At 35.8% G+C, this 24115-nt stretch overlaps 1 protein-coding gene across 9 annotated transcripts in view; it reads left to right on the top strand.

The window, feature by feature from the left end:
* KIAA0586 (KIAA0586 ortholog) overlaps positions 1–24115 on the top strand; it is a 107549-nt gene that overhangs the window by 42675 nt on the left and 40759 nt on the right. For 8 of the 9 annotated variants that reach the window (XM_068544720.1, XM_068544783.1, XM_068544766.1 and 5 more), the window contains 9 exons: positions 666–859; positions 2186–2304; positions 7352–7551; positions 11389–11548; positions 11961–12180; positions 12767–13020; positions 14134–14210; positions 18932–19066; positions 23656–23833. In XM_068544720.1, coding sequence (XP_068400821.1) covers positions 666–859; positions 2186–2304; positions 7352–7551; positions 11389–11548; positions 11961–12180; positions 12767–13020; positions 14134–14210; positions 18932–19066; positions 23656–23833 — 1537 coding nt within the window. Of the gene's footprint in view, positions 1–665; positions 860–2185; positions 2305–7351; positions 7552–11388; positions 11549–11960; positions 12181–12766; positions 13021–14133; positions 14211–18931; positions 19067–23655; positions 23834–23958; positions 23989–24115 lie in introns of those variants that run through there. The other variant, XM_068544774.1, reaches the window with a different exon arrangement.

The following is a 24115-nucleotide window of genomic DNA, read 5'->3' as shown; positions in this document are numbered from 1 at the left end:
TAACTCTTTTGATCATGATGTGATGGTACAAATAATGTGTAAGATGACCTAACTGCATATTTAAATGTAAATTATATGTTCTGTAAGAGTAAGCAGTAATATTTAGAAGTGTTAGCTTTACTATGATAATAAATTAATAAATTTATAGAGGGAAAGGTTAATAATGTTTTATGTAGGAATAACCAAGTTTTCTAGTTTGTTTTATGATTGTTTAAAATGAATATATATATTTTAAAATATTTATTTATTTATTTGGCTGCGCCAGGTCTTGGTTGCGGTACGTGGGATCTTCGTTGTGACGTGCGGGATCTTTTAGTTGTGGCATGCAGGATTTTTAGTTGCGGCATGTGGGATCTAGTTCCCTGAGCAGAGTTGAAACCCAGGCCGCCTGCACTGGGAGCGTGGAGTCTTAGCCGCTGGACCACCAGGGAAATCCCTGAATATTGGGCTTTAAAAACAGAATATAATTGTGTAATTAAGTTTCTTCAATGTGATTTATACGACAAATGTGTATACTATAAATAATGTGATACCACCAATTAGAAAATGCTATTGATTAATTTAGAAGTGTTGGTTAATTCACCTACCTAAGTTATCTCTACTTGGCACTCAGTAAGTGTTGAACAGATACATGAATATAATAGTTTTGTTTTTATTATTACCAGGAAGAGGAAAAATGTGATGAAATTCTGGAATACTCTGAACCAATTCTGGAGTTTAACAGAAGTGTTAAAGTTGTTTCTACAAAATATAATGGCCCTCCGTTTCCTCCAGTTGCTTCTACTTTTCAGCCCACTACTGATGTTCTGGATAAAGTAATTCAGAGAAAAGAAACATTGGAAAATAGCTTAATTCAGTGGTGAGTTTACAGTGGTGTTGGGGTGAACAGAATTATAGTAGCAAGTATAAATAGAATGTATGAAATTTTGGTTGAAAATCTTCCTTGTCTCCTTTTGTTTATCAAATTTTTCCTTTGCTGTAGTCACTGGACACTATCTGACATGATGCTGAGGGTTTAACTAACTGTTGCAAGTATTGTTTCTGTCCTTGAATATTTGTACTGAGGCTGTCTGTTATGACAAAAGAAGCTATGGCTGAGTAACAAAGCATTAAAAATGTGCAAGTTCTTTAACCCAGTGGTTTATTAACAGAAATTTATCCTAAGGAAATAATCAGTTCTGCTACTAGGCCATAGAATACTTAGCACTTATAGTGCTTACTACAGACAAGGCACTGTTTTGTTTGTTACTTATATAAACTCATAAACGCTACTTTTATACCTATTTTTACCTGTGAGAAACCTTAAAGAAGTTATGGAATAAACTAAACAACTGAATATTCATACAGTTATCATGATTGGGTTTAGAAAAATATTTGATGATGTAGAAAGATATTAATAACACTGGTGCATAAATGAAGCAGGATACTAATGATGCAACCACAGTGTAGAAGAGCTCACTCAGAAATAAATGTGTGTGGGAAAAATATTGAAAAATAATACCAAATTGTTAACTAACTTTGTTTATTCTTGAATCTGGGATTGTGAGTGAGCCTTATCTTTTTTTTTAACTTTTATGTGTTCTCTGATTTTTACAATGAACATCTATTACTTGTATAATAATAATAATTAAGAAGCCTGTTAGCTTCTCTAAAGAAATGTACAAAAGCAGTCTCTTATTGTGTTTCCCTTCCTTTTCCTCTCCTACTTCCCTTCCTAAAAATGACCTTGAAAGTAAATTTTCTTTCCCTTTTTAGAGGAAAACTACCTGTGTTGCAGTCTATATATTTATTTCCTTGAAGAGAGGGCAGCTGGACTTCTTTTCTAGCTTTGATCTTGTGGGGTTTTATATGTGCTTTCAGAGTAGGGAACCCAACATTTTAGGTGCATGATATGCCAGGTAATCATTGACCTAAACCTTATTTTGAATTTACGAGGGCTGTTAAAGTTTTCATTAGACTGATCAGAAAGATTTTAATTTGATAAACTGTCTCCCACACAGAGATTCGGTTTGTTTTTCTAGGAGATATATTTGAATTTTTTCTTCTTTCCGGATTCAACTTTCAGAATGACTGCTTTCACATGTAAATGTTTGTGTCCATGGGTACCAGTTATTTTTAAGGGTGTTATTTCTAACCATCTATACATTTCAACTAAATTTAGGAATCCTTAACTTTTTTCCCCCAGGGTAGAACAAGAAATAATGTCAAGAATGATCTCTGGGCTTCTTCCAGTTCAACAGCAGGCCACAGCTGACATCAGTGTCTCAGTCAGTGAGGCCAGTGAGCCCTTGACTTCTGACATTGGTAAGTGAAATGGAATCTTCTAGCTTTTTTTGTTATTATAAGACAAAACCTTCAGGTTGTTGTGGATTTATATATTCTAGAGGTCACATAGTCCTTGGTTGACAAAAGATAAAAGTCTTCTTCTTCTCAATGTCACTTCCCAGTTTTCTGTAGTGGAAGTTATTTCTCCCTCACTCCCTTATTACATACTGCAGCATTCAGATTATGCTATCAGCGTCCATCCCTCCTACCCCCAATCTCTCCATTATTTCCCATAGCACTTTGTGTGCATTTGTTTGTGTGTCTGTGTATCTTTGTTATAGTAACCATCAAATTGTATTATGATTGGCTTGCATATCTGTCTCACTCAGTAGACTATAAATTACTCACAAGTAAGGGTGATTCTCCTTTAGAGCCTAGCCCTTGACTGACACCTAAGAAGAGTTTAAGTATTCCCTGAATGGATAGATCCTCTTTCTTTAGGGAGCCCACACCATTCACCTCTTCTTCCTCCTTCCTCCTTCCTCTTCCTCTTCTCTCCCTCCTTCTTCCTCCTTTTCACCCTCCTCTCCTTCCCTCTTCTTCCCCCTCTTTCTCCATTAGCTTTTTGAGGTATAATTTACTTGCCATAAAATTCACCAATTCTAAGTGTACCGTTTGACAGGTTTTGTTAAACACAGCCACATGTTAGCCACACAATCATGTTATAGAAAAACATTTCCATCATCCCCAACAGTCCCCTCATGCCACTTTGCAGTCAATCCCTAACCCCCTCCCATGCCTACTAGACCCTAACAACCACTGATCTACTTTCTATCATTGAATTTTGCCTTTTCTAGAATTTCATATATATGTAATCATACAGTATTTAGTCTTTTGTGTCTGGCTTCTTTTATTTAGCATAATGCTTTGACAGTCATGTTGTTGCATATAGTAATAAATATTACACTCCATGGATGTACCATAATTTGTTAATCCAGTTACCAGTTGATGGACATTTGTAGTCTTAGTTTTTGGCTATTATAAATACAGCTGTGCTATGTATGTTTGCAAACAAATCTTTTATACACATCTTTTAATTTCTCTTGGTCATATGGTAAGTAGATATTTAACTTTATAAGAAACTGCTAAGTGTTTCCAAAGTGGCTGTTCTATTTTGCATTCCACCCAGCAGTGAATGGGAGTTCCAGCTGCTCCACATCCTTACTAATGCTTGTTGTCAAAGTTTTTAATTATAGCCATTCACTAAGCATGTGGAGATATCTCATTGTGGGTTTTATTTGCATTTCCCCAGTAACTAATGATGGTGTACAATTTTTCATGTGCTTATTTGCCATTTGTATATTTACTTTGATGCAGTATCTTTAAAACTCTTTTGCTCAGTTTTTAATTGGGGTCTGTGTCTTACTATTATTGAGTTCTTTATTCTGGATACAAGTCCTTTATTGCATATGTTTTGCAGATGTGTTATCCTAGTTTTTATCTTACCTTTTTTATCTTACCAGCATTGTCTTTTGAAGACCAAAGATTAATTTTGATGAAGTTTAATTTATCAATTTTTCTTTTATAGCTTGTGGTTTTTGGGGTATACTGTTTAAGAAATCTTTGCCCAACATCATTAAGATTTTCTCCTATGTTTTCTTCTAGAAGCCTTATGGTTTTAGATTATAAATTTAGGTCTATGGTATGTTTTGAGTTAATTTTGATATGTGGTGTGAAGTAAAGATCAAGAATTTTTTTGTGTGTATGGATACCCAATTTTTCTAGCGTTATTTGTTGAAAAGATTATCCTTTCTCCTGCTGAATTGCCTTGACACCTTTGTTGGAAATCATCTGGCTATTATATATGTTTGGCTCTGTTTCTGGACTTGCTGTTTGGTCCCATTGATCTACAAGTCTGTCTTTACATCAATACCGCACTTCTTGATTATTGTAATTTAAAAATATGTCTTGAAATTGGATGGTATAAGTTCTCCAGCTTTCTAGCTCTTTTTTTTTTTTTTTAACATTCCTATATATCGTTACCTCTATTTTTGTCCACTTCTTTCCAGTCCAGAATAACCTCCTCTTCCTCCTTCTTAAACTACCCCTTAACTGCCTAAATCCTAGACATTAGAGTCTGTATTTACTGCTTTACTTTCTCATTGCTCACTTTCTCTTTAGTTTTTTTTTTTTTTTAAAGATATTCGCCATGTATTTCTTCTTTAGGTCTTTTTTTTTTTTAATTTTTAAATTTATTTTTATATTTATTTTTGGCTGTGTTGGGTCTTCGTTTCTGTGCGAGGGCTTTCTCTAGTTGCGGCAAGCGGGGGCCACTCTTCATCACGGTGCGCGAGCCTCTCACTATTGCGGCCTCTCGTTGCGGAGCACAGGCTCCAGACGCGCAGGCTCAGTAGTTGTGGCTCACGGGCCTAGTTGCTCCGTGGCATGTGGGATCTTCCCAGACCGGGGCTCGAACCCGTGTCCCCTGCATTGGCAGGCAGATTCTCAACCACTGCGCCACCAGGGAAGCCCTCTCTTTAGTTTTTATGAGCTGGCTTTCTTCTTCCTTCTCGTTAATGAAATTCCTCTCTTACAGCATTTGGTTCTCAGAGATAACCTTTTTTCAAATCCTTATTCTCCTAGAAGGCTCTAGTATGGGCATTGTTGACTACCTCTAATTATTAAAATGTTCTACTGGTTTTGGTTTCTTAGAATTCATTCTGTTGTTCTTCCCCTTATCTTTTTAATTTCTTTAGGACCTCATTTCCTCATCTTTTTCTTTTTTTCTTTTTGCTACTTGAATAAAAAATTTCCCCCAAGCTTCTGTCCCCTGCCCTCTTTCTTTTCTGTTTTTCTAGTCTCTTCTTGGCATTAGTTATCCCATGTCAGCTGATGACCCCTAAGCCACACATTTAAGCTGTAAACCTGCAGTTTTGCCTGTTGATGAATATTTTCCTTGATGCTCCACTGGCATACCAAACTTGGTGTGTCCAGAATGCATCTCATTTTTCTAACCAACCTTAATCCTCCTTTGTTTCTGTTTCTGTTAATGATACCACTATTTTCCAAGTGCCCAGTTTCCAAAGCCTTGGAGTATCGCTTGTTCTACTTTGTTTTCTTTGGTCTTCCTCAGTCCACACCCAGCCATGTTCGATGTCCTGGCTCCATACAATTTATTCTTATATTTGATTAATTCTTCCTATTTAGTATAACTCAGATGCCTCTTCCACTGCTACTATCCCAGGTTTTCTTTCATCTTCTCATTTTTTGAAGGAAGGAATAAAATGACCAACAAAGTTATGAGGAAATTTTTTTTACTTAAGATTAGTGCTTCTTTAATGATAAAATCATTTTGTCATGTTAGAAGATACTTTTTCAGAAGAAGACATCAAGGAATACAAATCCAAAAGAAAACCAAAACCAGTTCATCCAAATAATTGCTCTGAGACTATTTCAAAATCTGTTAAAAAAGGAACAGGTGGAGAATACCAAGTGAAACTGGAATAAAAAAGAACTAGAAGCTAAAGAGAAGGCAAAGGACCATGAAATATGCCTTGGAGAAACAGATACTCGAACTTCTGTAGCTTTTGGTCAAAATTCTGGTTGTGGAGATGGTATTCAGCAGTCCCAAGACAAGGAGACCAGTCCAGGAAAACAAACAAGTGTCTCCAGAGATTTGTCCGGTTTATGATGGATACTGTCCAAACTGCCAGATGCTTTTTTCTTCATTGCTAGGTCATACACCTGGATGGCATATTTTGGAGTGTTTGGATTCTCCACCAGTCTCTCCTGCTAGCGCAAAGTAGGGCTAGTGATAGTCCTCTTAGCAGTCCTTCACATGGGTCAGGTGGTGGTTTCAGTGAGACTAATTCAGGCTTTGTAGCCTTAAGGAAAGATGGTCTAATAAAGAGGGTATTTAGATCCTGTTCCCTTTTCTTTAAAAGTATGTGTGTTTGCTTTTGTTTTGCCTATGTCTGGGTAGGGCTTTTGGGTTTTATAACAGAGATATTCTGATTTTTGGTCATGCCAAAACAATGAATTATGGGAACTAAAAAGGGAGATGTGTTGATATATACTGTTGAATATAAATTTGGGATTGTGATAGTCTTTGCTATGGAGCTCCAGAGTAAATTGCTATTGCTTATCTCTCGACAAGTGATCCCAAGACACCTGTACCTACCTTTTAGGGAATTCTGGGTAATGCCGCCATAGTTGTACTAATTAAGGAGTACTGTTTGGAGAGGTCATGTCTCCATCAAGTTGTATAGATCACTGTTTACATGTTATCCACACAGAGCTTTAGAAATATAACCACTTTAAGCCTAATAAAGTCTGTTTAGGAAGTTTTACTGAATTTTAAGTACATTCACACAAGTGAAAAGTACAACCCATTTGGAAAATTAATATACCTATAGAGGTGCTGACATCAAGCACCTAAACTACTCTAAAAGTTTGAGGAGGATTAGCCTGTAATGTTAGTAACTGAAGTATCTGAAACTAGACGGAAATAAGATTTGTCTTCATGTTTATGAAGAAGCTGCCATTTCTCTAAAATCCCCCCACAGTCATTGTGTCCCTGTGTTTTGCCAAGATCTGTCACAGGGTTTCCTGATGCCCTGCTCTTGGAAATGTGGATTGTTTTCAGATGAAAACATTTAATGTGGATACAAATCTTTTTTTTCGCAGGGGTGGGGCGTGCCACGCGGCATGCAGGATCTTAGTTCCCTGACCAGGGATTGAACCCGTGCCCCCTGCGGTGGGAGCATGGAATGTTAACCACTGGACCACCAGGGAAGTCCCTGCAAATCCTTTTTATCACTAAATTTTGTAGTGGTAGAGAAGAGGCCATATAAATAAATTTTCATCTGGATGTTTTCCTTCCCTTTTTAGTTTGTTTAGAGAGGATGTTCATTATGTGAGTTACCATCTTATTCTCTGTCACAATAAGTAGATTTTGTATTTTCATTTTATTCCTCCTCACACCGTCTCATACACATATGCTCGCATCTCTAAAATTTTAAGAATTAAGGCTTAGAATGCAAGCATGTTTCTTGCACACTTACTCTGAAATTCTTTCATTTTTTAGTGGAAGGAACAAGCAGTGGTGCCCTCCAGCTTTTTGTTGATGCCGGGGTTCCTGTGAATTCAGACATTATTAGGCATTTTGTGAATGAAGCTCTTGCTGAAACCATTGCCATCTTGCTGGGTGACAGAGAAGCAAAGAAGCCAGGTCCTGTTGTTACAAGTGTTTCTGGGGATGTTTCAATAAGCAAAACACACTTGCCGGTAAGTGTGACTCTCCTTCATGACTTGGAGTCCTGGGGAATTTTTGATACCTTTGTTAAAGAACAGTAAAATGGACAGATTTTAAATTGGGTCATAAGATCATAGTTTGTGGTAGAGATTGGTTTCTTGTGGCTTTGATTACAATAACGGTTCCCCCAGCATTTTTTTTTTGAAAACTTTAAAATCTATAGAAAGTTGAAAGTATGATACAATGAACATCTGTGTACGCTTTACCTACATTTACCAGATGATAACATTTTGACACATTTCCTTTATCTGTCTTTATATGTTGTTTATTATATATGCTTTAAAAATCATTTGAAAGTTGCAGATATCATGACACTTCTAAAAGCATCAGTAATATCTCCTAAGAACACGATTCTTTATTACATAACCAAAATACCATTATTATGCTCTCTATATTTAACATTGATATGTTAATACTATGTAATATAGAGTCTATATTTGAATTTCCCCAGTTGTTCCAAGAATATCCTTATAGCTAATTTTTTAAAAATTCAAGCTATAGCTAACAATCACATGTACTGCTTTTGGTTCTTATGTTAAGTGATATTTTTAATCTTTAAAAGAAAGTATATTTTAGGCATTTTTGTTATTGTTTGTTTAATCAGCCTTTCTATGTTAAATAGAGTTTCTAATTTATTATAGCAACATGAAATTATACAAAACCACTACCAGTGGAGGGGGGGAGGAACAATATAGGGGTGGGGCAGTGGAAAGTGCAAACTATTGGCTGTAAGATAGGCTCAAGGATGTACTGTACAACACAGGGAGTAGAGCCAATATTTTGTAATAACTGTAAATGGAATGTAACCTTTAAAAATTGTATGAAAATTTTAAAAAACTAAAAAGAAAAAGAAATTATACAAAACCAGAATGTACTCTGTATTACCAACTGTTTAAAACTTCATGGTCAATTCTGATCCTGTCGATCATAAAAACATCATTTTATATAGGTGAAACATTTAAACTGACTCATTTGAGGTGTAAACATAAAGTTACATATTTGAATTTTATGGAGATTGGTGTAATGTAATTGGTGTAGTGTGATTAGTGTGCCAGAGATTTGGTACATACTTTTGTTCTGTGCTTTATTTATTAGCTCATTGGTAATGCATGCCAGTATCAGAGTTATGGTTATCTCTATGCTAATTAACTTTGGTTTGTCTTCTGCCCATATATTTCAGATATTTTCATAAGGGTGATTTAATGAGAAAATGTAGAAAAATCAGTATAAATAGGAAACAAATGTAATTGTTAAGAGCAGGGACTCTGGAGTTGGGAAGTTCTGAATTTGAACCCTCAGCTCCGTTACTTTAGTCTTGTCTGTATACTAGAGATAAAATACTCAGAGTTTAAATGATGACGGCTTTACCAAAATCTGCTTTTCAAATATTAAGGAGGCCAAGTTCCCCTCCCCCATTGCCATATTGTTCCTTATCTTCAGAATTGTCATGGCATTTTTTGGCCTTTTCATCTTCGATATATGTTTTAAAATTAATTTTCAAGTTCTATAAAATATTTTGTTGGGATTTTGGGGGGAATTAATTCAGTTTTGATTGGTTTAATTTGAGGAGAATTGACATCTTTATGATACTGTATCTTGTGAGCCATCATAGAAGATTTTGTGGAAGATTCAATAAGATGATATATGAAAGAGCTTAAGCTAGGGCCTGGAACTCAGTAAATACTCGGTACCTAATTGTTTATCATTATTACCCATTACCAACACTAGTAGGATACCTTTAAATCCTCTCATGATGATGAGTCAGTAGCATTATATTTGAAAACAGCAGTCTTAGGCTATAGGTTTATGCAGTCAAGAAGAATAAAACATAGTATATTTCTTTCACTTAAAAAGCAAAGCTAAGAATATGCTAATAATTAAGCAATGCTATAGAATTTCTAATATGCTTCATGATTTTTAAATTGTATATCTCTTTGCAACTCATAATACAGAATAAAGACCAGTCACCCCACTATAAAAATATGTTTTAGAAAGAGAAAAAAGGACAAATAGAAAAATGAGGAAAAGACATGTCCAGACAGTTCACACACAAAAAGGAAATACAAATGGCCCACATACATACAAAAAGATGGTCAGTCTCACTGATAGTGAGAAAAAAAAATCATTGAATCCATTTTTACTGATCAAATTGGTAACACTCTAAAAGTTTGATTAACACCATTGTTCAGCAAACCTTCGGGAAATGGGAATTCTCATACCTTCTGGTGTTACTGCATTGATAAAATAATATAACCGTGTAGAGGGAAATTTGGCAATATGTATTCAAGTTAAGAATGCAATTAGACCTTTAACCAAGCAGTCTCACTTCTGGGAATTTATTCTATAGAAAATCGATAACACATATGAAATGACTTAAGTCTCAAAAAGCTAAAAATAGAATTACCATATGACCCAGCAATCCCACTCCTGGGTATATATCCAAAAAAACCAAAGACACTAATTTGAAAAGATACATTCACCCCAATGTTCATAGCAGCGTAACTTACAGTTGCCAGGTTATAGGAGCAACCTAAGTGTCCGTCAGCAGATGAATGGATAAAGAAGATGTGGTGTATACACACACACACACACACACACACACACACACACACACACACACACACACACACACAATGGAACACTACTGAGCCATAAAAAAGAACGAAATTTTGCCATTTGTAGCAACCTGGATGGACCTAGAGATTATCTAAGGCAGACAGAGAAAGACTAATATCATACAATATCATTTATATGTGGATTCTAAAAAAATGATACAAATGAACTTATTTACCAAACAGAAAGACTCACAAACATAGAAAATAAACTTATGGTTACCTAGGGGAGAGGTAGGGAAGGGATAAATTAGGAGTTTGGGATTAGCAAATTAGTAGTTTATATAAACTACTATATATAAAATAGATAAACAACAAGGACCTACTGTATAGCACAGGGAACTATATTCAATATCTTGTGATAACCTATAGTGGAAAAGAATCTGAAAAAGAATATATATATATGTATGCATATATATAACTGAATCACTTTGCTGTACACCTGAAACTAACACAACATTGTAAATCAACTATACTTCAATAAAAAAATTTTAAGTAGGAATATAACCAACGTTTTGTAATAACTGTAAACCTAGTGTAACCTTTAAAAATTGTATAAAAATTTTAAAAAATAGAGTATTCTGGACATTAAAAAAATGACTTAAGATTATTTTTGATAATTCTGAGGAAAGGAACTAAGTAGATAGGACATGGGTAGGAAAGGAGAGTTAATTTTCACCATCATCCTTTTGAAGTTTGAATCGTTTGAATTACCTGTTTAACAAATTGATTTTAAAATGTTTGCTTTTTTCTTCCCCAGGGCTTTCCATCTCTACATTGGCTTCCTTTTATCCCCCCTACCTTTTCTTATCCTTCCATTGCTTTTCATAAGCTTTGTTCTTTTGTACTGAAAAGTGATTTTTGATGTCTTGTCAATTAGTTAAAATGCCCTCTTTCTGTCACATGGTCTACCCAGCTTGTGTTTGGGTTTGATCTTCAGCTGTCTGTTTAATCTTCCTCTCTATATTAGATAAGGGGGCCTAGTTCAGAGGCAGAGCTGTTTGAGTTGCTGGAGGCTTTCTGTAGGCCGGTCTTGAAACTAATAGCTAGAAGTTCAAGAGCTAGAATACAGAGGACTCCATTTTCCCCCCCGCATCCATTTAAATTTTATGTAACTCTGAATGAGATCATTTTAGTTTTCAAATTGCCCTTATTTGGGGATTGTAAGCACCACTTATCTTGTTTTATTTATTTCAGGCAAGAGTGTGTACCCCAGTGGCTACCCCACAGCCAACTCCTCCTCTCTCACCTTCATCACCTCCTGAGGAGCGTGTGTGGGTAAAAACTCCGGATTCTTCTCCCTGTGTTTCAGATCATGATGTAGCTTTTCCCATGAAAGAAATATTTGCTGAAGAAGGTAGAAACCTTATTTCTATAACTCAGTTTTAATTTTAGCAACTATTAAATAAAATATCATGGTTTGTTTTATAAGAGTCTTTATAGATTAGTATACACATACCTGTTGCTTACTAGGTTCTAGTTAAGTCATTTTTTCTTACAAGGAAACTAAGGGGTTGGTTACCACTTTTTAAAGTATATAATCTAGTAGACATTCAGACTATTTTAAGTTCATGGTGATGTTGAAAGTGATGTCTTTTCAAGGTTATTTTTTGTACTTTACTAAATTAATTTGGAGCTTTTCCCATTAATGGCCATCATTATTATTAATTCTTGTTGCCATTATTTGTATGCCAAAATGTTAAACAACGTATCTTGCCTTCCTGTGGAATTCTTATTGACTTTTTTTTGCTTTTACAAAAAACCTTTAGGAAATAATATGCCTCCCATCACACTTGTTAATACTCCAACCGTTACCCCTGCAACTACACCTCCTCCCGCAGCAGCTCTTACCCCAACTTTGTCAGAGACTTCTGTTGATAAACTGAAGATGCCAAGCCCAGAGCTTCCCAAGCCATGGAGTAATGGAGACCTGCCACTGGAAGAAGAGAATCCCAGCTCTCTTCAAGAAGAACTTCACCCGAGAGCTATGTAAATGACAATATATTCATTTTTAGTAACTATACATTTCTTCTTATGTTGACTTAGGTGACCCATTGAAAACATCAGAAATGATAAATGAAGGTTGATAAACCACAAGCTAATCTATACTTTAGTAGGAAGAAGTTTCATAAATTTTACGTTTTTAAAATTTTTACCAGATTTATTTATACTTTCAGTTCTCTTCTTTTAAAATAAAATTTTGGGGGAAACAGATTAAAATAAAGATATCTATAATATTGTTAATAAAATAGAAGAAGATTTTTCCCCAGTGTGAATCTTCATTTACTATGATCAGTTAACTTTTATATTACCACATATCCCTATGTAGATTTATTTTAGAGATGGTAGAACTTTCAAGATGGTCTGTGATTAAAGCATGAAGATGATTTTGGAAAAATAAATCTTGTTGGCTAATTATAGTAGTTCAGATTATAGAAATATATAGATATATCTATATATTGATATAGAAATATGTCTAAAGGAGACATAGTACTTTTGAATCTATTTTTTATATAAAAATTAATATAGGCCTTCACCGATGTAATACATTCAAACTATGTCTCTTTCTTCTTAGTGTAATGTCTGTGGCCAAGGATGAAGAACCTGAGAGCATGGACTTCCCTGCTCAGCCTGCACCTCCAGAGCCAGTTCCCCTTATGCCGCTTCCTGCTGACACCAAGGCCCCTTCCCCCATACAGATGCCAAGTTCAGATTCATCAACAATGGAGAGTACCTTGAGCGTTACTGCCACTGAAACTGAAACCTTAGATAGACCCATCTCTGAAGGAGAGGTTTTATTTAATTGTGGTCAAAAAGTGGCTCCTAAGAGTAAGTTAATTTTGTATCAATTGATTTCACTGGTTAGCTTATGATAATTCCTAAGTAATACTTTTCTGTCTAAAGTGTTTTTACTTAATTTTCAAGATTTAACAGGGTATAGTAGAAAGAATATGGACTCTGCAAGTTAACTTTTCTACACCTTAACCTCAGAATGTAAAATCTCCCTCATAAATCCCACCCTCCAGAAATAATATCACTGTTGAAAGTTTGGGGTATACCCTTCCAGTCTTTTTTTTTCTATGCATATATAGACACCTAAATACATTTGTATGTATATATATTTTTACCTTTTAAATAGGGTCATATTATACATATTGTTTTGAAATCTGAATTTTTTAACCTTAAATACGTTATAGACATTTTTCTATATTAATACATATAGCCGTACCTCTTTTTTTCAGTGGCTGGGTAGTCTGCTAAAACAGTGCCATAGTGGTGGGCATTTAGATTGTTTTCAGTGTTTTCATACTATACATAACTCTCCACTGACAGTCCTTGCACATATATTTATTTATCTTTGTGAACTTCCATAAATGATAACTTCCTTAGAGTACATGCCTAGAAGTGGAATTGCTGAGTCAGAGTATGCACCTTTAAAATAGCAATACATAGGGAATTCCCTGGCGGTCCAGTGGTTAGGACTCCATGCTCTCACTGCAAGGGGCCTGGAATCAGTCCCTGTTTGGGGAACTAAAAAATCCCACAAGCCACACGGCGTGGCCAAACAAAATAAAATAAAATAGCAATACATTGCCAACATGCTCTCCAGAAAGGTGAATCGGTTTTTAATTTTAATCAGTTTTTAATTATATCAGTAGTATATAGGAGTGCCTCTTTTTAATTTCATGGTTACAGTTGATGTTTAATAGCTCTTTTTAATTTCTGACAAGCTGGTAAGTGAAACAAAAATCTCATCTTTGTTATAAAATGTGCTTTTCAAAGAGCTAGTGAGATTGAATAGCTTGTGAATTATGATTTATGAACTTTGCAAGTATTTTTATTGTATAAGTTTTAAGTGTAATATTCTATGGCTTTATGGTGAGATTATTTACTAAATTTATGTTTCTTCTTTTTTCCAAATTTTTGCATTTTAATTTCTAGTTTTAGGAGATGAAGGACTGTATCTGACAAACCTAAATGATAGCTTATCCAGTAGTCTGCATGATGCCCTCGAAATGGTAAGAAGTGATTGACTCCACATTGAATTCTGAGATGAAGAATATCTTGATGAACTTGTTGCCACTGATCAGGGTTTTTTCTCAAATATTTGAGTTATAGTCATAAAATTTAATAAAATATCCATGAAGGAATTTAAGGTTTCTTACATATGTCATTATCACATTTACACATTTCATTATCATAATTGTGAGAATGAATAGAAAATTGTTGTTAACCCCTGTGGCTCCAGTAGTTGAAAAATGCAGTTAATGTAATTAGGTGATGAAAATCTAACTCAAGGCACATTGTCACCTGGATATGTTGCCTTTACAGTGTTTCAGGCAGGACCTCAGCTGTTGAAACCAACTCTCTTATAATACGTTTGTAATTTTTCCCTAATCGTGATTATAATTCTTTATGCTAAAAAATAATTGAATTTAGTGGCTTTAAAAAAAAATACTGGGACTTCCCTGGTGGTCCAGTGGGTAAGACTCCGTGCTCCCAATACAGGGGGCCCGGGTTCGATCCCTGGGGAACTGTGGGGTCAGGGAACTAGATCCCACATGCATGCTGCAACTAAGAGTCCGCATGCCGCAACTAAGAAGTCCACATGCCGCAACTAAGAAGTCCACATGCCGCAACTAAGACCTGGCGCAGCCAAAATAAATAAATAAGTAAAGATTTTAAAAAATAATAAAAAAAAAAATACTGAAATAGGACCCAAGGGTACTAACACTCCTAGTTATTATCTAGCTTTATGGAAGAAAAATTCGCATTTAAAAATATATATCTTAACATATATAATATATTATATATAAAAATACCATACAGAAATGATAATAGGGATTTTCTTTTGAAAATTATTAAGGAATAGAAATCTTTATGTTTTATGTTTTCAAACAACCTAAGCAAGGAAGGGTAGTTGTGCTCAACTTTCATCTACATTCATCCATAGCCTTTGCTAAGCATTGCTATTATTGTTGCTCTTTAAAAAAAAACTTATTTGATAATTTTTGACATATGTATATATCTGTAAAGCCATTACCACAGTTAATGTAATGAACATATTCATCATCCATCACTCCCAAATCTTTCCTCAGGCCCTTTTGTAATCCCTCCTTCTCATCTCTCATCATTCCTCTCATTCTCTATACCTCTCCCAGTAACCACTGATCTACTTTCTGTAACTATAGATTAGTTTGCATTTCTAGATGTATGTAAATGGAATCACGTGGCATGCAGTCTTTTTTTTTTGGTCTGATTGCTTTAACTCAGCGTAATTATTTTGAGATTTATCTGTGTTATACTTTGTATCATAGTTCATTCCTTATTATTGCTGAGCAGTGCTCTGTTTTATGGATGTGCCACAATTTGCCTGTTCACCTGTTGATGGACATTTGGGTTCATTTCCAGTTGGGGGCTATTACAAATAAAGCTGCTATGAAGACTTGTGTACAAGTCTTTGTATTGACATATGCTTTCATTTCTCTCTGGCAAATATCTAGGGTGGAATGGATGGATAATATGGTAGTTATATCTTAATCTTTAAGAAAAGCTGTTTAGGGCTTCCCTGGTGGCTCAGTGGTTAAGAATCCGCCTGCCAATGCAGGGGACACGGGTTTGAGCCCTGGTCCGGGAAGATCCCACATGCCGCGGAGCAACTAAGCCCATGTGCCACAATTACTGAGCCTGTGCTCTAGAGCCCGCGAGCCACAACTGCTGAAGCCTGCGTGCCTAGAGCCTGTGCTCCGCAACAAGAGAAGCCACCGCATCAAGAAGCCCACGCACCGCAACGAAGAGTAGCCCCCCCTTGCTGCAACTAGAGAAAGCCTGTGCTCAGCAATGAAGACCCAATGCAGCCAGAAATAAATAAATTAAAAAAGAAAAAAGAAAAGCTGTTTAATTGGATCTGCCAAAATTTTGCATAGACTTTTTCCTTCTATGTTTTATATTACTATAAATATTTTTGAGCTTTGCTCAGGACATGGTTAAGTACTTAGAGACAGTTTTACCCTTTTGAGTCTTGCTTTTAAGATTTGTTAGGCAGTACCAGAACAGTACTCAATCTAGGGCTATTTATCCCCCACTATGGAGAGAAGACACTTCTATGTACTCTACCCAGTGCCTCATTAATGAGGTTTTCCAGCTTGGCTAGTGGGAACAACCATTATCCAGGCCCTGTGTGAGCATCAGGCACTGTTATATCCAATCCCTTCTCAGGTGCTCGTTCCTCCAGCCTCATGTAATTGTCTCCAAAGCATCTGCTGACTAGTACTCAGCTTAATACTCAAAGGGGATCTTCTGCAGATTTCCAGAGTTTTCTCCCTCTGCAGCTTTCACTTTTCTAGCAGTCCGTCTTATGAACTCTAGCTGTCTTGGCCTCCCTGGAGTTTCAGCTCCACCTTCTCAGCTTAGGCTCCTGTGCCACAGCCTGGAAACTCACAGACAGTAAGCTGGAGCAGGCATAGGGTTCTTCTGACTTGTTTTTCATTTCTCAGGGATCGCTGTCTTTTGTTACCTGATGTTCCATGTCTTGAAATGCAGTTTTTCACATACTTTGTCCATTTTTTAGTTGTTTCAAGGCGGTGGGTGTATCTGGTCCTTATTACTCCACCTTGACTGGAAGTTTTAGAAGTCTAGTTGCATTTTTATCTTTCCATTTGTATCATTATATAAGATCATGATGAAAAAAGAAAGAGATTGGTGTACTTTTGAAACATCATGCCCTTCTATCCCCTTAACAATCATCATAATGCTAGAAATTTCTTTTTTTTCTTTCTTTTTGGCTGTGCCACGCAGCTTGTGGGATCTCAGTTCCATGACCAGGGATTGAACCTGGGCCACAGCAATGAAAGCCCAGAATCCTAACCACTAGACCAACAGGGAACTCCCTAGAAGTTTCTTTAAAGCAGCCTATTCAAGTGATGTAAACTAGGACTGTATATTAAATTCACCAGTGGAGCTTTTAAAAATATGCATCCTGCCCCCACCCTCTGATATGTTGATTCAGGAGGTCATGAGGGTTATATGGTATGCATGCATGTGTGTGGGCGGTTAGAAGCCTAAACCTGTATATTTTAAAAAAGCATCCCAAAAGATGATGCTCATCCTTTGTCAAAAATAGTAACTACTCATTTTACTTTGCATTGAATGAGGTTAAATCACTTGTTTGTGTCACATAGCTATATAGTGATAGATCCACAACTCTTTTTATATGGATACACGATAATTTGCCTTTCATCTTAAGCTATCAGCTTAAGCTAAAAACTGTAAATTTTGAGTTCTAATAGGAGCTATCTGAATCCTAAAGCTTGAGTTGCAAGCAGCTGGGTGTGTGTGTCCGGTGTTTGTCAAGTCCAACAAACAAAAAGCAAAAGATGCCATGTAGCATCTTTACGCTATTAAAGACACAATAGGGTAAAGATGCCAAATCTGGAGATTCATATATTCAAGTAATAAAATGTGTTAAAACAATTTGCTTTACTATATGTAGGAGTATGAAATAATTAATGAAGGAGAGTTTTGATAAGATTTGAATGGGGCAGTTACCTTTCTAACAGTAATTATTTATTACAAGTAATTGACTGAGTCTGTTCTGAAGAGAGTGGAAATCACTTTTATAAAATAATATGGGGGGGAAGCATAAAGGAGAAGTCTTTATTTTCAGAGAAGCATTACACTAACATTTGGCTTACTTAATATGTCATTAGGGCATTTTTATCCATTCTTAGAACTTTATCATGGTGCCAAAGCACATTTAAGTTTGTTTAAATAGCTGAACTGAACCAGGACTAAATTATAACATCTTTCTTTTTTTACATTTGAAACTAAACTTTAATTTTGATATTTTTACTAAGCCTAAATCAGATATGCTACAAATTCATGATAAAGTCACATGCAGAGGTACAGTCTTGAAAAAGACTAACTTTGCAGTTATGTACCAGTAGGTATTTATCTGTGTACACCTCGGGGATAAAGACTTGTACTGCAGAGTTAAACTTTATTTCATTAAATGTAAGATACTTAAGTAAAAAAAAAATACTATTAATGGAGTTTAAAATCATGTTAATCCGTGTATTTACAAGGGAATCCAGTTTTCTGACTCTGTGGCCCACACTGTCCTTCATTTTCGGGACTGGTCTGTTTTGAGGCACCAAGAAGTCTAAGCTGGGTCTTCCAGCTAGGGCTTTCAGTACCTGCTCCCTAGCGAGTACTGGAGGTCAGCGCAAAGGCAAATGGACAATCAAAGGTCTGTAGGTGCCTCAGCGTATTTCTGCAGTTTTTCATTTCTGCCTGCGGTCCAGGTTGCACCACTGCTACGGTGCTTTGCCCCCATTGCCACACTGGGGGCGCAGCTTTGTGTGCTGCTTCAACATGAAGCAGGAAACCATGTGAGCCAAAAACTTGATGACACTGTATAAAACGTTAATGAATCATTGTAACTCAATCACATGGGACAAAGGGTCCAACTTTCATATGCTTTTATAGTAAATCTCTAGTTTAAATGTAACCCAATTATTTTATACTGTTATTTACATTTGAGGCAAAAATAAAGGGTTTTTAGTATAGTCGAATGGAAGTGAGATCTAAATGATAATAAAGAGTCCGTCTTCCTTCTGTAAAGTGCTAATATGACCATGTTCATGGTGACTGTTAAGTTTTATTAATCATAAATTATGAAAAATGTAATTGATAGATTAATTTTTGTTTTTCTATTGTATTGTCTTTATATTTTACTTAGGAAGATGATCCTCCCAGCGAAGGACAAGTGATTAGGATGCCCCATAAAGAAATTCATGCTGATGCAATTCTTTCTCTTCTTGCTAAACAAAACCAGGAATCGTTAGTTTCACAGCAAATGGTCTATCATTCAGAGGTATTTTTTAACCTTAATTTTTTTTTCTCTTAGATCTAAATACAGGAAAAAGATAACAAAAGTATTCCTACTTTTAGTTAAAGCACTCTAATACTTCAGCTCACTCAGGGATCAGCCTTGCAGTAACTTTAACCTAGAACCGTAGAGTTTTGAGTTTTACAGCTGAAAGGCATTTAGGCCATCTGTTCCAACTCTCTTATTCTACAGATGAAAAAAACTGAAGCCCTTTTAAATGATTTGTGAGGATCGTTCATTCATTCTTTCTTTCGTTCTGCAACCGTTTACTGAGTATCTACTATATGCCAGACACAACCTCCGAAAAGGTACAAAGATGAATGAGGCAGGGTCCCTACCTCTAAGCAGCTTACAGTCCTGTAGGGAGAAAAGAGCTTAAACAATTACTCTACCATGCAGTAACTGATCAAATAGCTGGAGAAGTAGATTGAACAATATGATCGTAAAGAACCTCGTAGGCCATGGTAAGGCTTGGACACTATGGAGCCCCTTAAGATATTTTTGGGCAAGGGAGTCACAGGCTAAGATATTTAGGAAGACATATGGAGCCATGGACAAGTGAGGGAAAGATAGAGGTTTGTCAGAACACCACTGGGGTAGTCCAGAATGAGAACATGAACAAAGGCAGTTAAGTAGAAATAGAAAGGAGAGAGATTTAAATTTAAGAGTACTGATTGGCAGTAATTGGTCACCGGTTAAGGGAAGTTGTGGTTGTATAGTTGTTGACTTAGAAAAGCAGAGAGAAGAGTGCCAAGTATTGTGGGGAAGGTAATGAATTTGATTTGAAACATTAAGTTTAAGGTGCTTAAGTAAATTCCAGGTGGAAATGTACAGTGTAGTTGCTCAGCCTGGTTGATGATAGAGGTGGGACTAGGATTCTTGATTCTATTTAGTATTCTTTCTATTGTATTTGGTTGTCTTTGCTTGAACAGGTGTGAAACTGGCTTTAGATGAGCTGAAGATCTGAAGACTATACAGAATCCAAGGAGATGGCTGGCTTTATTTTCTATTCATTTTTATCTTAAAAATTTAAATTCTTAGGAAAGGTAGAAGAAAAAAGATATGGAACTTAGTAATGGAAAAAATGGAAATTTAACTTACTCCTTCTTATTGAAAAATGACTAAATTTTCTGCAACTTTACTTAGCTATTGACCAAAAATTGATTTCGTTGGAAAGATACTAGTTGTGATTGCTGTTGCTAAACTCAAGAAAGTACTCTCATAGCTGTAGAAACCATGCTGCTTAGTATAGAAACCAGTAGGCTGAGAGAGAAAGAGGAGAGAGAAAATGAGACAAACAAATGGCACAAAAAATGGTAGAAAATAGTAGAAATGTCAGTGTAGTTTAAAAGTTCCACTAACTAATCCCTCTTTCCTTCATTTTGGAAATCAGTAATATTGGTTCATTTATTCATTCGATGCTCAGACTTTTCCATCTTTTTAATGCTGGGAAATTTCTCTCACTACTTTTTGAATTTTTTTCTTCCTCTCATTTTTTCCCCCTCTGGCTAGAACTGTTATTTCCAGATATTAACACTTCTGCTTCTGTTTGTTTTATCCCTTAGACTTTCTATGTCTTCATTCTTTCCTACTCTCTTCTGGGAGAGTTCTTCAATCTGATCTGCCAACCACTAAGTTGTTCTTTAGCCTACTATTTATCTGATTTATTATATTTTTCATATCCGATAGTCTTACTTGGTTCTTTTTTTTTTAAATGATTTTTTGTTTCACATTGTTAATATCTTTCTTTATTCCTTGTGTGTATGATTAATGTTTTTCACTTTTTTTTTTAAACACTAATTGATTCCTCGAGTATCTGTTTGTTTTTTTTTAACATCTTTATTGGAGTATAATTGCTTTACAATGGTGTGTTAGTTTCTGCTTTATAAGAGTATCTGTTTCTTTTGGTATATGAACTCATGTTCCGGGGCCGGGGGCCTGGGATGGCGGCCGTGGGAATAAGCTATTCTGTGAGAATTCGTATTGGGTAAGGACTAAAATCAGGCCATAGTCTGTTCCTGTGAATATAAGAAGAGAGGAGGAGATGAGCCCCAGGGATGGGCGTCTCAGGCAGCACAGAACCACTATTGATCGTGGCCACTGCTGTTTGCTGGTACTCTACCGTTCAGTGTTTCTGATGGTTGTTGTGTCTTTAAAACCCTTAGGAAGAAGTTTCTTTGGGAAGTTTTGTATTCCTGTCCTGGGGTGAAGAAGGGAGAGAGTGAAGGAATGAATGCGCATGGGTTCCTGGTCAGATGTCACCTGTAACTTTTCACCCCAGCTGGGCCTTCATGCTCCCTGATGTTACTCTGGGGTACTAGTATCTGCAGCCCAGATTGTTGCCAAGATCCTTATGGTTAAGGGACAAGCAGTGATGATCTCAAGTTAGTGAGGGAAAAAGGGAATGACAGCAGCACTTTGTTCCAATCTTTCTTCTCACTAAACCTCCTCTAGCGACCCTCCTCCTCAGGATGCAGCCCCTTTCTTCCCACACACACCAGGTCAAGCTAGTCGTCAGTCTTTCTCAGTGGTTTTTCACAATTTTTACTTAGTTCTCAGAATCCTGGTTTCTTCCCACTTATGTAGTTACTACAACATTGTTTTGGGGACAGGGAGCTGGCAGCCTTTGTTAGTGTGCCATCTTGGCTAGACCAGAAGCCCAGAAGTTGGAAGTTTATCCTTTCCAGATCTTCTTCTAAGCACCTAAGCATTTGCATATGTGTGTGGTTGTGTGTGTTTGTGTGTGGTCATGTGTGGATAATTTTGAGGTATGTGTATGTGTTTTTCTGCCATCTGATTCTTAAAATTTAACTATAAATCCTAAAGATCCACCATATCCTTTTTATCTACCATGTAGTATACCCTAGTTTAATTATTCTACTACTGAAGGATTTTTAGATTGGTTCCAATTTTTTTTTCTCTCCAAACTGTAGTAAGAATAAAATCCTTTTTACATTATGAGGAATTGCCTTTCTGTAGAAGATAATGAGGGGTGGAATTACTCAAAAGGCACGAGCATTTATAATTTAAATAGACACTAATAAATTGCTTTTCAACCATGTGAGATTCCTTTCCAACACCACATATGATATTTTTAATCTTAAATTTTTGCCAGTCTGATTAACAGTGACATTTAGTGAGTTATCCTACGTTTACAGAACTATCAAACATTTGTTTTGTTTGTAATAAGAACTAGTAGTAATGATATATTTGTAAGTTAAAATATTGCTTTGGTAAGAAAATAGTAACCATTCTTTGTGCTTAAAACTCTTTGCCCAGAGGGAGCATCAGGTCAGTGAGAGTAGTCTGATGACAAAACTGCAATTTGTACATTTATGTGGATGGGCCAGTGTACTACTAGAGATCATAGGTAGCCTAACTTAGAATTGACATGAGTCTGAGCTTTGAGTATAATGTAAGAATGATAACTGCTTATGAGTACGAGAGCATTTTGTGAATAGGGAAGCTAAATCTTCAGTAGGGTCATAGAGTATTAAGGTGTTAAGTAGTTCAGCAGTTACAAGTACCTTAAAAAATTGGTTCACAACAGAGAAGGTACTGTATATTGCACAACATTTATATGGTAGTGGCAGAGTAATATAGGCACTGTGAAATATTTCTAGTTAGTTTCTAGGGAAAATGTATCTGCTGTCATTCTAAACTTTGCCCAAGAATCTCCAAGGGTTTTATATTAATTGCAAAACAATCTTTTTCTTTTTAAAGGATGTTGGGCAACTGATATTCTTAAAGAAAAGTCAGATTACAGGATAGGGGGAGCTACAAATCTGTAGAGGATAATTAGGGCAAATTGTAGAAAATCTTGAATGATGAGCTAAACAGATTTTATTTTGTAATCAACAGAGTCATCAAAGATGTTTCAGCAGTGATTTTTTCATATATTCTAGTAAAAAAACCCCACTTGGTTGAAATTAAACTCCTTTTAATAAAAAACATGAGAACTTTCATATATTGGAATTTTTATTCAGTTCTTGATTAGCAAACTCATTAATTAGAATATCTCCAAGTCACAAGAGGTGCTAGTGATTAGGGCATATTATTTTTAATACCAAAAGAAAATAGAAGTCATCATCTTTTTGGTTTTTATTTATTTCATATATTTGATAAAGAAACATACTCATACTTTTTGTACATTTTCATCAGTTGTTTTATTATAAAGTTCACACTAACAACTTTAGCCAATTTTCATTCATAAAGAACAAGAGGTGAATTTCCTATTCTTCTAATTAAGCTGTATGAACAATGTATAATGTGTGCCAGCATTTAGTGTTTTAAATAATAACATTTTTCCGGTGTGTTTTATTGTTGTCTAATTTGGAGGTTGAAGAAAACAGATAATGGGTATTTAACTTCATAAGAAATAAGATATGGAGAACAAAGCCTGCACTTAGATATCTTATTAAACTGTCCTGTAGTGTGTGTGTGACATAATAAGGACTTCCTAAAATAGCTTTCAAGCAGTCATGTGGTCTGCATCATGATACATTTGACAAATATTTCTTGTTTTGACTTGATTTTAATGTAATGTTTGTAACAATGGTTTCTACTTTTTACAGGACTTGGAAAACAGTGTAGGTGAACTTAGTGAAGGACAAAGGCCCAGGCTGACAGCAGCAGCAGAGAACATCTTAATGGGACGTTCCGCCTATATGCAGCAGCCTGTAACTAACGCAGAGTCTTCAGATCAAAGATGTGCTCCTAAGCCATTATCTCAGCAGTGTGACACAGTTACAGGTATACACCAAAATATTGCTTCTTGAGGTATTGTCTGTTAGAGTATTCACTTCGAATCCCATCATACTTTTTTGGTACTGTTTCCATGTTGAATGCTGTATTCTGTTTTGTATTATAATCTACAGTAGTGTTCCTAATCTGAATTAAGAAAAGCATAACTATTTTCAGGTAGGGGCTTATAAAATTTCCTTATTAAAAGGGGTATTCATAATTGAAAAGTTTGATAATGACTTTTTCTATAGTATTTATAGCAGTATTTCCCCAAAGTGTTGGTCTGTGAAT

The sequence above is a fragment of the Eschrichtius robustus genome, chromosome 1 (genome assembly GCF_028021215.1).
Source record: "Eschrichtius robustus isolate mEscRob2 chromosome 1, mEscRob2.pri, whole genome shotgun sequence".
Lineage (NCBI taxonomy): Eukaryota > Metazoa > Chordata > Mammalia > Artiodactyla > Eschrichtiidae > Eschrichtius > Eschrichtius robustus.
Note: the sequence above shows the minus strand (reverse complement) of the source record. Positions and strands in the feature narration are given on the sequence as shown.